A 13124-nucleotide genomic window follows, 5' to 3' on the forward strand; every position below is an offset into this window, starting at 1 on the left:
ACAAAGTGGGAGAAGGCTAATGACCTCACCGGATAGTCTGGTGATCTGCACTAGGTAACACCGGAGCATTTCTTGCAGAGAAGAATGCGAGTGCAGAAAACTAAAGATCAACCCACCAGAAGGTCCAGTGCTTGATTTGTGCACAACGGAGTATGGCACTGGAGCATTTCTTACAGAGGCAACTGCAATTGCTGAAGAATGAAGATAAACTCATCGGATAGTCCGATAATCACAGAGATAGTTGCACTGGAGCATTTTCAGAGAAAAGAAGGTAATATTTAACTCACCAGATGGTCCGGTGTGAATAGAATGAACACCGGATGAATGCACCAGAGCATTTTACACAGAGAGACTGCAAAGGTTCGGATGGCTCAAGATAACTCACCGGAAGGTCCGGTGATGGATTTGAAGGCACACCGGAGTGTCTGATGTTCACAGAGGCTTTGAGTAGAGTTTCAACGGCTAATTTATGAGGTTGTACTCACTGGATGATCCGGTGTTATTACTACTGTTATCACCAGATCATCTGGTGTTAACAACTTTTTGAGTCGTTGGGAAAATGGCTAGTTAGCGGGTTTGAGGATATAAATACCCCTCCACTCAGTTATTTGAGGGTGTGGTACGATGCTGGAGTCTAGAGCAAACTCGTATACATTAGAGAAAATATCCAAGTCACTAAAATGCTTAAAGTGATTATCCAAGGCAATTAAGCACAAGATTAGAGAGTGTTTAGTGCTTATAGACCTAGAGTGAGTTGTAGCTAGGTGTTGTAGCTTAAAGAAGGGATCAATAAGTGATCATAGCTTGTAATGAGTGATCATAGCTTATAACGAGTGGTACGTCGATCCCTCAAAATATCCAAGTCTCCACTACACAGCCCCTCTCTCTCATCCTCATTTCTCCTCTCCCTCTCCCCCTTTCTCTCTTCACATTCCCTTCCCTATCCTCTTCCCCGTCTGTGCACAGAGGATGCCGGAGCAGAGGAGGCTATCCCTTCCCCTTCTCCTTCCCCATCCGTCTCAAGTTCTTCACCGTGAACAGAATAGGCTAGAGCCGCCATCCCCATCACCGCGAGGAGGATGGATCCGCCGTCCACTTCACCATGAGCAGAAGAGGCCGGAGTCGCCATCCTCTCGGGCTCCCCGCCTCTGTCTTCACCGTCCTCTGGCGTGAGGGGGTGGCCAGATCCATGGGGTGACAGCAGTGGCGGCGGCCGGATCTATGAGGTGGCAACAGCCACCGTTGTTGGATCCGTGGCTCTTTTCTTTTCTTTTTTTGTTCTCTGAAAAATGCATCACTGCTGGTTGGGAACCCCGCAGTGATAGTGCCGCTTACGCACTGTCGGTTCCAAAACCGGTATTGATGTCGATTTGGAACTGGCAGTGATCATGTTTTTTGTAGTAGAGCTATTGCTGCGTGACACTTGTCACTAGAATCGACGATGCCTTGCGGTGCTTTTGGCCAGTACCGATGCCTCCACGTGACCTGATCCCACTACTCCAGCTCGTTGGGAAATAATATGTTACCTCCTCATGTTTCTCCCTCGCCTCCCACTCCCCTCCCAATCCTCTCTCACTCGCCTCATCTCCTCCTAACCCCCATCACCATCACAACTCCCATATGTCTGTCGTGCCAACCAATGTATCCTCATGTGCCTGCCTCACCGTTGTTCCTCTGCCTCCTCCCCCACCCTCCCCCACCGTTGAATAGTTGGCACAAACCCAAAGAAGAAGGGTGCAACCACCTCGCTTCCTCTGTCAAACACTAGCATGCAACTCTCGCCTTCTCCTGAGCCATCCCCTCCCCTCACTCCCTTTCTTTCTCCCTCTATCGACGATGGGAGCCGAACATCATAGGTGGAGAGACCGACGTGGGTGGATAGGGGGTGGATGTCGTGCGAGGAGCCACATCCTACCATCTTCCAACGATCACTTGGAGGACCAAAACCTAGACCCCATGTGGTCGCTGTTAAGGGTTTTCGGTGTCTTTGCTGAGTTCACAGCCGCAGAGGTGGACGCCGGTGTGGACAATTATGGAGGGCGTTGGGACGACACGAGCCATGTGGCGGTCCACTAGGGTCATAGTCAAACGTACCACTGTCGAAGAATACTTTTTGAAACCAAATTATCAAAGAATATAGGTGCAACGCTAAAGAAAAACGTTTTCCATAAAAAAGTACACAGTCACAAAAATAGAAGCATACTTTTCCTAAGGAGAAATAGTAAGGCAACACAGTCATAGTGCAGCTTGAGAAAAGGAAAAACGCTTGTTACGCGATGACAAGCATACATCGGTGTCTGTTGTCTAGCCACACGAGATGAAATTTCAATACATGTCATTATCAATACCTCTCATATAGTACCATCTAATAAAACAAAATTGAATGGCCGAGTTTTCAGGCACCACCCAATATTCATAGTTTCATACATGTCATTATCATAGAAATTCGGTGGAAATGAAAAGAGACCGCATTTTTTGACTTGTCTTTTAGTTTTCCGGCTCGATTATTTGGGGGCCATTTAAGAGCAGGGCGTTGCTCGTTGAGCTGCCCCCTCTCCTTTTTGCCCCTAAAACTGGGTCGGCAAGGGATGATGCTGACCTGGCAGAGGATGAGATGGGACCCATGCCGCTGACCAATGCTGTGCCAGGGTGCAATTCCCTGCTCTCAAGTTTCAGATATCTCAAGATAAGCAGCTGAGAGGAGTGGAAAAAATATAAAGATTTCAGAATATTTGGAGAAAGTTTTTTTCTTGTGAACATTATTGAAGTGTAGATGGTGGTTACGGACGAATTAAAGCAAATTTGGTAGCTGCTGGTGGAGAAAAGAATTTTGGTAGCAATTTTGCTACTCGAGATAGAACTTAAAGTAAATGCAAATGGAGCAAGACGTGCAACATGAGACCTCACATGTGACCACATAGATGCAATACGTGGTGCGATTGTTACAGCACTTTTTGAGAGAGTATAGATTGTTTATTATCAGAGTAATCCAGAATTTGGCTCTCCATATGCTGTCGTTTCCAACGTTTTCATCCATTTTCGGTATCGAGTGACGAATGCTGATGTTACTTAAGTTTCTTTTATTTAAACGTTTTATAACATCTAATTCAAAACATAGTTCAGAAATATTTCCTAAACGAAATTGTAGTGAGTAACTAAGTAAGGCGTTTCGCCACAAAATAGAAAAAAAAAAGGGAAAAAAGAGCACTTGTACTAGGTTGCTACCAAGCGCAGACCGGCCTGGCCCAGTAGCTTTCGTGCTAGACTCAAGTTTTTTAATTTATATATTTTTAAATATAAAAATTACAAATATATATATATATCTATTTTAAAAATTTATAATTTTATACTCCTATCGTCTGTTGGAAGGACAACGAATCTACATGGCCTACCCAATGAAAGAGTGACATGCTATAGAATTATAAAATTTCAAAACATATATATATATATATATATATATATATATATATATATATATATATATATATATATATATATATGTGTGTGTGTGATTTTTAGATTTAAAAATATAAGAAAATTCATAGACTCGAAGCCAGTTTGGCCCAGCTTCAGCCATACTGGACTACCCGACCAGGGGCTCAAATCTAAAAATCGGAGCCTAAATCATCCGGGCCAGGTTGTGCGATTGCGACATTTATATTTGAAAAAAGTCTGTTTTACTTCTCCAAACTATGTCGTTGGTTTGTATAACCCTATAAACTATTAAACCGTCTATTTTACTCCTTCAAACTATCAATATCGGATCACTTTACCCTCTGTAGTGGTTTTGTACTTGGTTTTGCATACGTCATACCACCTGTTTTTTTGCTATATGGCTGCCACGTCATATATATCTCTCTCTTTTCCTTTCTTTTTCCCACCCAAAGCAGATAGAGGGCGGGCAAGCTGCGGCGGCTCAATCGGGCGACAGCCAATGGCAAACAAAGGGCAGGGGATGCCTTGGGGTGGGCTCCTCGGAGCACGGGAACAGAGGGACGCCCGACGACGAGGACACGCTCAAGCACGAGCGAGCTCCGCCGATAGACATGCACTAGAGCGGGGTCACCACCGACAGCCCGAAGCTCCACTCCGCCACGCCACAGCCTTTCCTAGCCGACCAAAAGCACGGTGAACCACCAGCCAACTTGGAGCCATCTTCCTATTCTCCCCTCCCTTGTGCCCCTCCAGGAGTATGCGCTCATCGCGCCGTCGACAAGACGGGCTGTGAGCCTCTTCCGCCACCGTACTCGTCCGCTAGGGCTGCCACCGCACGTGCGCGCCATCAATCTACACATTGAGGCTGCCCCAACCTCGCCACTCGAGTCGACCACCTCCGCCTCACCTCCTCGAACCTCCTCAAGCCACCTCTGCTCACCATCCGCCAACGACGAGTTCGCGTGGTGGAGCTCCCTCCTCACCGCGCTACCCCTTTACTGCCAGCCTCCTCCACGCCTTGATGTCTTTGGGAAACCCTACTAGGGAGTTCCCCAACTTGGGGTACAGCCCGTGTTCCCGCCTCCTTCCCTCACCAAAGTCGTCGCCATCGTTGGTAGCTACCGCCACCTCGAACTGTGCCATGTTACGTCGCATCACACTCGCGCGTGTCACGTGCGGCAAATCGATGTGTAGATCGACTGTGAGGGGTGACGCGGATTTAGCAGCGGCACTTCGGATTTGGCAATGGCGCGTCGGGATTCGGCAGGTGGCAACTTGGCGCGTTGCTCTCTGAGTCAGTCGTGAGGGAGAGATGAGAGGGAGGGAGTGAGTAGAGGGAGTGAGAGGTATTGGCGGCGTGCACAGAGGCGGCAACAATGAGGAGAGCAGTGGCGGCGGCGGCGGTGATAGCCCAAGAGAGAGAGGGAGAGAGAGAGGACGACACATGTTGGGGGAGTAAAATGAACTTTTTCATCAGTGATGTGGCAGCTACGTGTGCAAAATCGGGTACAAAACTACTGTAGAGAGTAAAGTGAACCGGTATTGATAGTTCGAATGAGTAAAATGAGGTTTAATAATTTAAGAGGTTATCTAGGCTAATGGCATAGTTCGGTGGAGTAAAACAGGCTTTTTCCATCATTTTTTGAAACAAATATGCACGAATCTCCGCGCAGGATCGGCCGCTGGTAACCTGCCCGCGCCGGTTCCACTCTGCAACCTCGAACTGTGTGATCTCATCTCTGAGCGGTGCGCGAGACATGGGCGGCGGCGGCCGGAGGGTGCCGCGGTGGGGCCTGCCGGCCTCGAGGTCGAGGGTGCTGGGGAAGCTGGGACCTTCCTTCGGCATCGGCGCCGGCTGCGGCGTCGGCGTTGGCGTCGGCATCATCGGCGGTAGTACCCCTCCCTGAAACCCTAGACCCGCTCTTACAGCTTCCCTGTACATGGAAATGTCCAAAAAATTGTCTACGTGTAGACGAGTTACAATCGTGCCGCGTAGAAATCTTGGTACTCCATACTTGGTGATTTGGACCGATGGATAACTAACCTGATTGGAGAGGGCAGGAATTGGGGTTGATCATCATACTCTACAACCTGTGGATGTTTAAAAAGCAAAATAATTGATTTCTGATGATGTACAATTAGCATGAGTGTGACTATCCGAGAGACCGAGAACGATGGTATTTCGAGTGACAGTATCTCCTAACTAGTGCTTCGATTCAGGATGTTTCATGCTGTAGTGCTGGCATTTCTTGATTAATAGGTAACTCCTTACAACGATGTATTGATGGTTTGATGCGTCCAGGATTGATGTTAGCTTGAACTTTCAGTTAACTCCTATTTATCACGCTATCAATGTGACTGAACAGGTGCAGGAGTTGGGCCTGGATTCCCTGGTCTACGCTTGGGATTTGGAGTTGGCGTCGGGTGCGGTATAGGGATTGGATTTGGTTATGGTTTTGGAAAAGGAGTTGCTTACGATGAGAGTGGGAGATATTCAAACATTGGGAGATCAAATTGGACTTCTAGTGGCCTTCCATCCGAGTAAGATTTAATTCCACACATACCAATTGCAAGATGATTTCATCTCATTCATTTTGTGATGCCTATAGTTATATTTGTGAAAATCAGGTTCCCTTCTCTGCTGATTATACAAAATTTTCTGTGATGATCAAGAATATAAACATTGCCATTATTTTCATTTCTTCGATGATTCTTTTGCCACCTAGGCACCACCAGAACAGAGGAAACAATTAACCATTTCAGATTTAGCTTAGCAGTATCTGATAATTATTCAGATTACAGCTTATAAGCTCAAAACAGTAACTTTTAGAAGCCTTGCAAGTTATATGTGCAAATACACCTTATAAGCCCTGGCAGTCTGATTAAGTCTTACGAATCACTGCCACTGGGCCTATTTTCTCGGTCGAAAAATGCTGTAGATTTTGAGGCCAAAACAGGGTGTCCTGTTGGCCCTGGTTAGGTTGTCTTTTGAGATAAGACATTAAGACTGCAAGGCTAAACAAGCCTGTGTTTTCTTCAAAGTTTTAGAAGAATATATTATTTGATTCATGAATTATTCTGGCATTCAAAACTCCTATTACTCCAAGATTGTTGGCAGGGAACTCTGTACCAAAGTTCTTCCGGAGTGAATTGTAGTCTCATGGATAAGTTTGCTGAAGTGCTTTTGCCTTTTTAAGAACTCCGGTCCTACTCTAACCCGGATGGGTGGGGATGTTAAACAGCATCCTAGCACTAGGTCACTGGCCTGTTCCCACCTCAAACACATTTTACCTCAGCTACCTTTTTATCATTACTAGCAAAAACTACTTTTAACTAGATCTAACTTATTTTTCAGAGATCAGATTGATATCCTGGTCGATGAGCTGATCGAAAACAGCAAGAAACTAATCAAAGCAACATCGAAGGAGATTGATAAGTGGAGGCGAGCTTAGTGCGATTGGCACCAGGAACTGTGATATTGAGATGCTCAAGGCATTGCCGTAGCTCATAGGCGCAGACATCACGCTGAAACAACTATCACTTGTTTGAGATATCAGTGAATTCTTTTTAGGGGTCTTGCTGTACATATTTTACAATTGTAGCAAATGCCTGGTTTGCCCACCATGTGCTAGGATGCGGTTGTGTGATCCATTGTTGACCATTACATATTAAATATTATGCAGGATCGTTGTTTCAGATCTTTATAGTTTAGCACGCCCAAGCCCACGTTATAGTCCTGTAACTGTCGACCTGAGTTGCTTGTCTGTAGCTTACTCCAGTATGTCACTCACTCCTGTTCAAGCTATTGCAAAATGTGACCTTGATCTTTATGTATTCTTGTTCAACAAGATCCAATGATTCTCTTCCATGATAAATCAAACGTAATTCTGGGTCAAGTGAAGATGGGGTTTACTAAGTTTTCTGTCAAATCTCTCCCACTTTTGTGACGAAACGATTCGTTGTGATAAACTCAAAACTCAATTCGGCAGTCAGTTCCTTAAGAAACAAAGTCATGTAGCTTGCTAATTATGAAGACAAGTCCCATTGGAGAATGTACTGTTTTGCTGCTGCTGTGTAGACTGTAGTTGAACAGAATAGAAGGTGTTTTGGCCTGAACTAAGCGATTGAAAAATATTTGTACAGATTTTGAGCACAGCTGAGTGACACTGAAGTATTTCTAAGTTTATAATCTTTTTTAAGACCTTGTGGCAGTTGACCGAAGTATTTCTAAGTTTATAATCTAAAGACGGAAATATTTCTAAGTTTATAATCTAAAGACGGAACGTAGGAATTTTACAAGAAACAATGCAGTTCACGCGTGATTCCTACTCATTTCTCACATCCTAATTCCTAAACGGGCGGTAGATGCGCTGCGAGGCGGGCCACCTGGCTCATAAGAACACCAGTCTATATGCATATCTTGCCCGGCAAAGCAGAAGCAGTACAAAAATGTACAAGCAACATGATTGAAGGCGACGCTCCTTCCAGATCGTAATGGCCGAAGCAAACATCGTAATGGCCGAAGCAATGGCACCCATGATGACCTTGCAACAATCTGCTCGTGGATTCATAGTTCATGGGACATGCTATATGAAATGATGCTGCATAACCGCAAAATGACCATGATTACCACGCAAAGGGACAGGAAGTTATCTCCATTGGTAGAGGCGTGCACTTTGTTTGATCCAGTCATTTGGTATAATCTGGTCTCCTAAACATGTTGTCAGCTTGCTTCAAGTTTTATGTAAACAGATAACAACATTACTACCACTACTTATTACTGGGATAACAAGACATGAATGCGATTCAGATGCTGATTGGTTGGTGCCAAATTTTGCGTCACCAATACACGGCAAAATTCGGTCGCCCATAAACAGGGCTCGATTTGGCAAGAAAATGAACTAGAATGACATCTTGCAAAATATTGGCACTGCTAATACATGCCAAATCCTGTCGACAATAGTAATTTTGGTAACTTTTTTTAGATGGAATTTTGGCACCATTAGCTCCATACCAAACATGCCTCAGATTTCACCCCCTCTCACCAACTGCAAGAGCACTATTTTGAACTAAAACTGCAAGAACATTGAATGAAAAAATTGATCGAATTCTGTTGGTGATTTAGTACAAGTAGCTGCAGGAATTTTATTTCCCATCAACAGAACTACTGGACAAAAATCTTTGGTGAAGAGAGAAAGGAGGAGAGTATGAAAGAATACACCAGTGCAATAATCTTATTGAGAGTTGTATCGATCACAGTAGTCCACAGGAACATCAACCCTTTTAACATACTGGAACCATTCCTTGTACAGACAAAACCTGATTATTTCCCCAACACTTTAATCCCAAATCTAGAACCAGCCAATCAATAATGTTAATATTCAGAAGTCAGATACACAAAGAATAATAAGACCTAACAGCAAGCCCACAAGCAGACACATATCTTCGACATCAAATTGTTCATTCAAGGGCATCTGCGGTAAAGCGCATATCATGACAGGCCTGGAGCCAACTGTACTCATCCTTCATATGCACCAGCAATCATCTCCAGCAGTGGAGCAACGTTTGTAATCTGATATTCGAGTCATGATCACCTCAGGCAATTCATTATCAGAAATAAGATCAGCGTCCTGTTTTCGCACGCTTCATCCCGGTAGAGTTGAAGGGGGACACACTGGGACTAAGGTGAGGGCCTGGGCTTTCCTCCCTTAGAGTGCCATTCAGTATAGCCAATTCTCTCAGCTGTTGCTTCTTGTAGTAGTCCATGGACTCATCCTGAGGACAACAGCAGTCAGTGAGATAGGTAACTCCAGGTTAGAAGCAAAATAAACATTCAAAGCAAGTAGGATCAGACAGGAAGTAAGCGTACATACAACTGGTTTGAGAAGATCCTCCAATATGGCCACAGCTTGGTTTAGTCGGGAATCAACGATATCTGCCGGGAACTCAGCTTCCACAAGCACATGCAGTGGATCATTTAAGTGCTCATAGCCAGGCTTGTCTCTGAACTTGTCTTCCTGTTTAAGAGCAGGTTTTATTTTCAGAACATCTTCACTATTGTTTTATGGTCAGGAGATGAAAAAGGGTAAACACAAGAGTAATGCTGTTAAGAATACTGACAGAAAATGAATAGACTTTAGTAACTAAAAGAGTTGGCTAGTATAATCACGGATCAGCACGAAAAATGTACACAAACATCTGTTCCATAACAAGAGTTCTGATCCACGTATTTTATTTAGGAAAAAGTTTTGAGTATAGGACTGCAAGTCTGATGCAAAGCTTACCTTTGACAAAACGAAATCAGGATAAACAGTTAAGTCCGGAAGCTTAGTTACAGTAAATATGGATTTGTGTGATGATCACAATTATATAGAGCATTTCAAAGAAGTGAAAACATTGTCATTAAATTGATAATCTCCAGCTATAAGAATATTTTTAAAGCGTTTAAATTAAAACGACAGTAGAATTATACATCAAACTGAGCAATCAGGATAGAAAGATCCTAGAAGGTTGATGCTTTGGGCGCTGTTTTCTGGCTAACGTACTACAAAGTTCAAAATTATACATCTTGACAAGTCCTGGATTGCAGCTTACCACACTAGAATATCGAAAATAGTTGAGATGAAAACTGGAATTTTCTAAATTAAATTAATACATATACTGCCCATTATTTCTTCAAGAGTGGTCAACATTTTACTTTGAAAAACATAAATGATGCCTCATTTCAAATATTGGCTCTTTCATGTCAATCAGAACCATCCTTAGTTTTATATATGATGCTACAAATAGAGTTGATTAGCTGATTTAATTGCAACTTACCACTCAGATGCTAGTGTTTATATTGAAGCGCAGATGATAAGTACTGTGGTGGAGTACAAGTGGTCCTAAAAGGTTCCAAGCCTTTCAACAATAGGCAACTATAACATGGCAGTTCTAACTAATATGTGTTTGATTACCTTAACAGAATCTTTCACTGAACCCCGTCCACGAATAAATACTCTACATTGGGTTGTAGCTTCAACTCTTTTCAGGGAGTTCCCACGTGGCCCCAACAAACGACCGACAAAGTTGAACTAATCATAACAAAATATTGTGAATAATTTGGATTTGGCATAGCACATAAAAAGGGAAGTTAAAAAAATCCAAATAGCTATAGCCAAAAGGATGTTGCACATACATTGGGATACTTGTCAACAGGAACATCTATCCTGACAACTTTTTTCACCACAGGGTTGCCAACAACTCCAGGAGCACCATTCCAGCTCATGGATGACGACTGGAGTACTCCCAAATGCTGAAAAAAGGCCATTTCAATTTATGCAATTGAGATAAAGAATACAAAAAGGGTTGGTAAATGGCATGCTAACAATTCTATGAGCAACGTATGTTAAGTATGGGTCTACATACTATATAAAATGGAGATAAGGCAGTTAAGGCATGTAAAACGAATGAAGAGAAGTTTTTATGAATTCAGACAACCTTTGTTTGCATTCCAGACCATCCCTCTAGATCCATTGGTTGACCATTCATTGGGTGGCCAGCTAATCTTAATGGGCTTGGGCTACCATGATCGATTCTCTCAGGTTCAACAAAATTTGCGTTAGGTGGCAAAGAAGATGCCCGCAAAATTTCTGCATTGAAGAAAACAAACAGTTATGGGATCGAATACATCTCATCTGAAACACTGTTGTATAATAGATGTTTTTAGTCATATTTATTCACTTAAGATCAGAGAGAGAGAGAGAGAGAGAGAGAGTATGGAGGCAGGATTTTCCAACATGTCTAAAGCAGCGAACTGAAACTACAGCAAGAAGCTAGATACAGAAACCACCACACTCACAGTGCAATGGCTTATATAAACATACTAAAGTAACAATGGGGTCTATTTCAGAAAATAAGTAAGAATGAAGTAATAATGGGGTTTATTTCAGAAAATAAGAATGAAGTGCGCCAGCTAATGATGTGATTGAAAAATTGTACAGTTATCAATATCTTTTTTTTTTTCAGTGGAGTAGATTATGTGATTTGAAAACATCATCACTGGCGACATATTCATACATTTACATAAACGGTATCCATTAGGGATTTGTAAGTAATTTGCGGTGGCCAACATAAATGTGCAGGACAAGCGAGTAATGTATATCCTTGGTGTGAATTAAATCACTAACAAGATTAACACAAACGAACAAAAAGGATGGAAGATTAGCACAAACGAGTCGATAACACGAACTAACAAAAACCCTTTGAAGCAATTTTCTTACTGAAAAGGATGGACAGGATTGTACAGGAAGAGTAACAGATTATTCTGACAGCAGTAGCTAAAAATAGCAACTGGCTGAACCATACTCCTATAGCAGCTTGTGCGCAAAATTATTAAAACTGCATAAATAAATAACAATGGAATATACACAAAAACCAAAAGGGCGAAGGAAGTTAACCTTGGTTTAGAAGCCTGTTACAGAAAGGAAGAACTTGCATGAACGGGGCTAATTTCTGCCTCTCGGCAAGTAATTCAGCAAGATATCTGCCAAGCAAACAATTCCATTAGTCCGATCCATTATAGCTATCACAATGCTAACAGAACTATCGGAAATGAAATAATCATTCCATGCATTTGAAACAGAAAATCGCAAAAAAGGAGGACCAAATGATCTGTACAAGAAGCTGCAGAACAATAGCAATTAACGATCGAGCTTAAAAATAAATAAGCACATTGAGCATGAACTCTACATCTATCAGCGTCCAATAGAAGACACAATGCTGACTTATTCCTACTAGCTCTCAACAGTCAACAACAGAGCCACAAATCCATCATTAGCAGGCGATCCCCAAAAATCCCCAAATTGGCAGATCGCTATAGCAGCAGGACAACATTGATCGACGCCAAAATCCCGCCAAGATGGCCACGATCAAGCACACACAAATCTCGCACAGCAGTAACCAAATCACGTAGTCGGAATGGTTTCGCGAATAGGATCAGCGAGACCATAAAAATCGAAACTTCGCGGAGATATCACATGGCAATACCCAGTAACAGATGGTGCATACCTCTCCCTCTCGGAGGCAGAAGACCTCAAGGGATTGTTGTGATGAGGGGAAGAATGGATTCCGGATGGTGAGTACTGGAACAACGGGGGCTGTGGGATCCTCTCATCCATGGCTCCCAGCAACAAGAAGATGAAGAATTCAAAGAAAAGCTCGACAAGATTGCAATCTTCAGGCAAAGAGCGAGGGGCAAGATTGAACACAGGGAGCCAAGAGCCCACAAAAATCAAGAAACCAAGAAGAGGATAAAACTAGGCAGCTATCAGAGCAAATGAATGGCCTGCCTATATGGAATCCAAGGAAATCTAGAAGCACAGAAAGGTGCCAAGAAACAAGGAGTAAGTACAGGGATGGGTGGGATTATATATGTATCAATGTATGCGTGCATAAAATATAAAAAGGGAATGTAATAGCTGGGTTTTTGTCAATCAATGATCAGAACCCAGGCTGTGCAGGGGCTGGCAGTAGCTCCTGTGTGGCTGCCTGATGCTACTGCTACTGTTACTGCTGTTGTTCTTGCTTGCTTGCACTCTTCCTCCTCTGTACAAACAATAGCACACCACCCTGTGAGACACAGGGGAGCGGGGAGAGGCAGGAAGAGACATACCCAACCCAAGAGAGAGCCTTGGATGCCCTCTCAGTCA

The 13124-nt window shown here is 43.2% G+C and overlaps 2 protein-coding genes across 5 annotated transcripts; one reads left to right on the forward strand and one right to left on the reverse strand.

Annotated features, from left to right (window-relative positions):
• The first annotated feature begins 5171 nt into the window (after window positions 1-5171).
• LOC133929795 (protein TRIGALACTOSYLDIACYLGLYCEROL 5, chloroplastic-like) lies at window positions 5172-7221 on the forward strand. Its single transcript, XM_062376565.1, has 3 exons — window positions 5172-5325; window positions 5802-5976; window positions 6791-7221. The coding sequence occupies exons 1-3, from the start codon at window positions 5193-5195 to the stop codon at window positions 6885-6887; spliced, it is 405 nt and encodes a 134-aa protein (XP_062232549.1). The 5' UTR covers window positions 5172-5192; the 3' UTR covers window positions 6888-7221.
• Window positions 7222-8648: 1427 nt separating this feature from the next.
• Window positions 8649-13124, reverse strand: LOC133928899 (KH domain-containing protein SPIN1-like). Of its 4 annotated transcripts, none has more exons than XM_062375417.1 (7): window positions 12923-13121; window positions 11874-11959; window positions 10915-11066; window positions 10613-10729; window positions 10392-10508; window positions 9309-9452; window positions 8649-9210 (listed from the first exon to the last, which is right to left on the reverse strand). In XM_062375417.1, exons 2-7 carry the CDS (start codon window positions 11911-11913, stop codon window positions 9058-9060), a joined length of 723 nt encoding a protein of 240 aa, XP_062231401.1. In that variant the 5' UTR covers window positions 11914-11959; window positions 12923-13121; the 3' UTR covers window positions 8649-9057. The 4 variants fall into 4 exon arrangements, with proteins under 4 accessions (XP_062231401.1, XP_062231398.1, XP_062231399.1 ...); XM_062375414.1 differs by having other exon boundaries at window positions 12484-13118; XM_062375416.1 differs by having other exon boundaries at window positions 9065-9210; window positions 9305-9452; window positions 12484-13124.

This window comes from Phragmites australis, chromosome 9 (assembly GCF_958298935.1).
Source record: "Phragmites australis chromosome 9, lpPhrAust1.1, whole genome shotgun sequence".
NCBI classification, from domain to species: domain Eukaryota; kingdom Viridiplantae; phylum Streptophyta; class Magnoliopsida; order Poales; family Poaceae; genus Phragmites; species Phragmites australis.

What these genes read in the sequence shown, in the direction of transcription:
- LOC133929795 (XM_062376565.1), top strand. Translation starts at nt 5,193, where the DNA reads ATGGGCGGCGGCGGCCGGAGGGTGCCGCGGTGGGGCCTGCCGGCCTCG. An exon ending in TGGCGTCGGCATCATCGGCG is followed by an intron (nt 5,326 to 5,801) that starts GTAGTACCCCTC and finishes GTGACTGAACAG; the next exon opens with GTGCAGGAGTTGGGCCTGGA. An exon ending in TCTAGTGGCCTTCCATCCGA is followed by an intron (nt 5,977 to 6,790) that starts GTAAGATTTAAT and finishes CTTATTTTTCAG; the next exon opens with AGATCAGATTGATATCCTGG.
- LOC133928899 (XM_062375414.1), bottom strand. Translation starts at nt 12,593, where the DNA reads ATGGATGAGAGGATCCCACAGCCCCCGTTGTTCCAGTACTCACCATCC. An exon ending in TCTGCCTCCGAGAGGGAGAG is followed by an intron (nt 11,960 to 12,483) that starts GTATGCACCATC and finishes TTTGCTTGGCAG; the next exon opens with ATATCTTGCTGAATTACTTG. An exon ending in AGGATCTTCTCAAACCAGTT is followed by an intron (nt 9,211 to 9,308) that starts GTATGTACGCTT and finishes TGTTGTCCTCAG; the next exon opens with GATGAGTCCATGGACTACTA.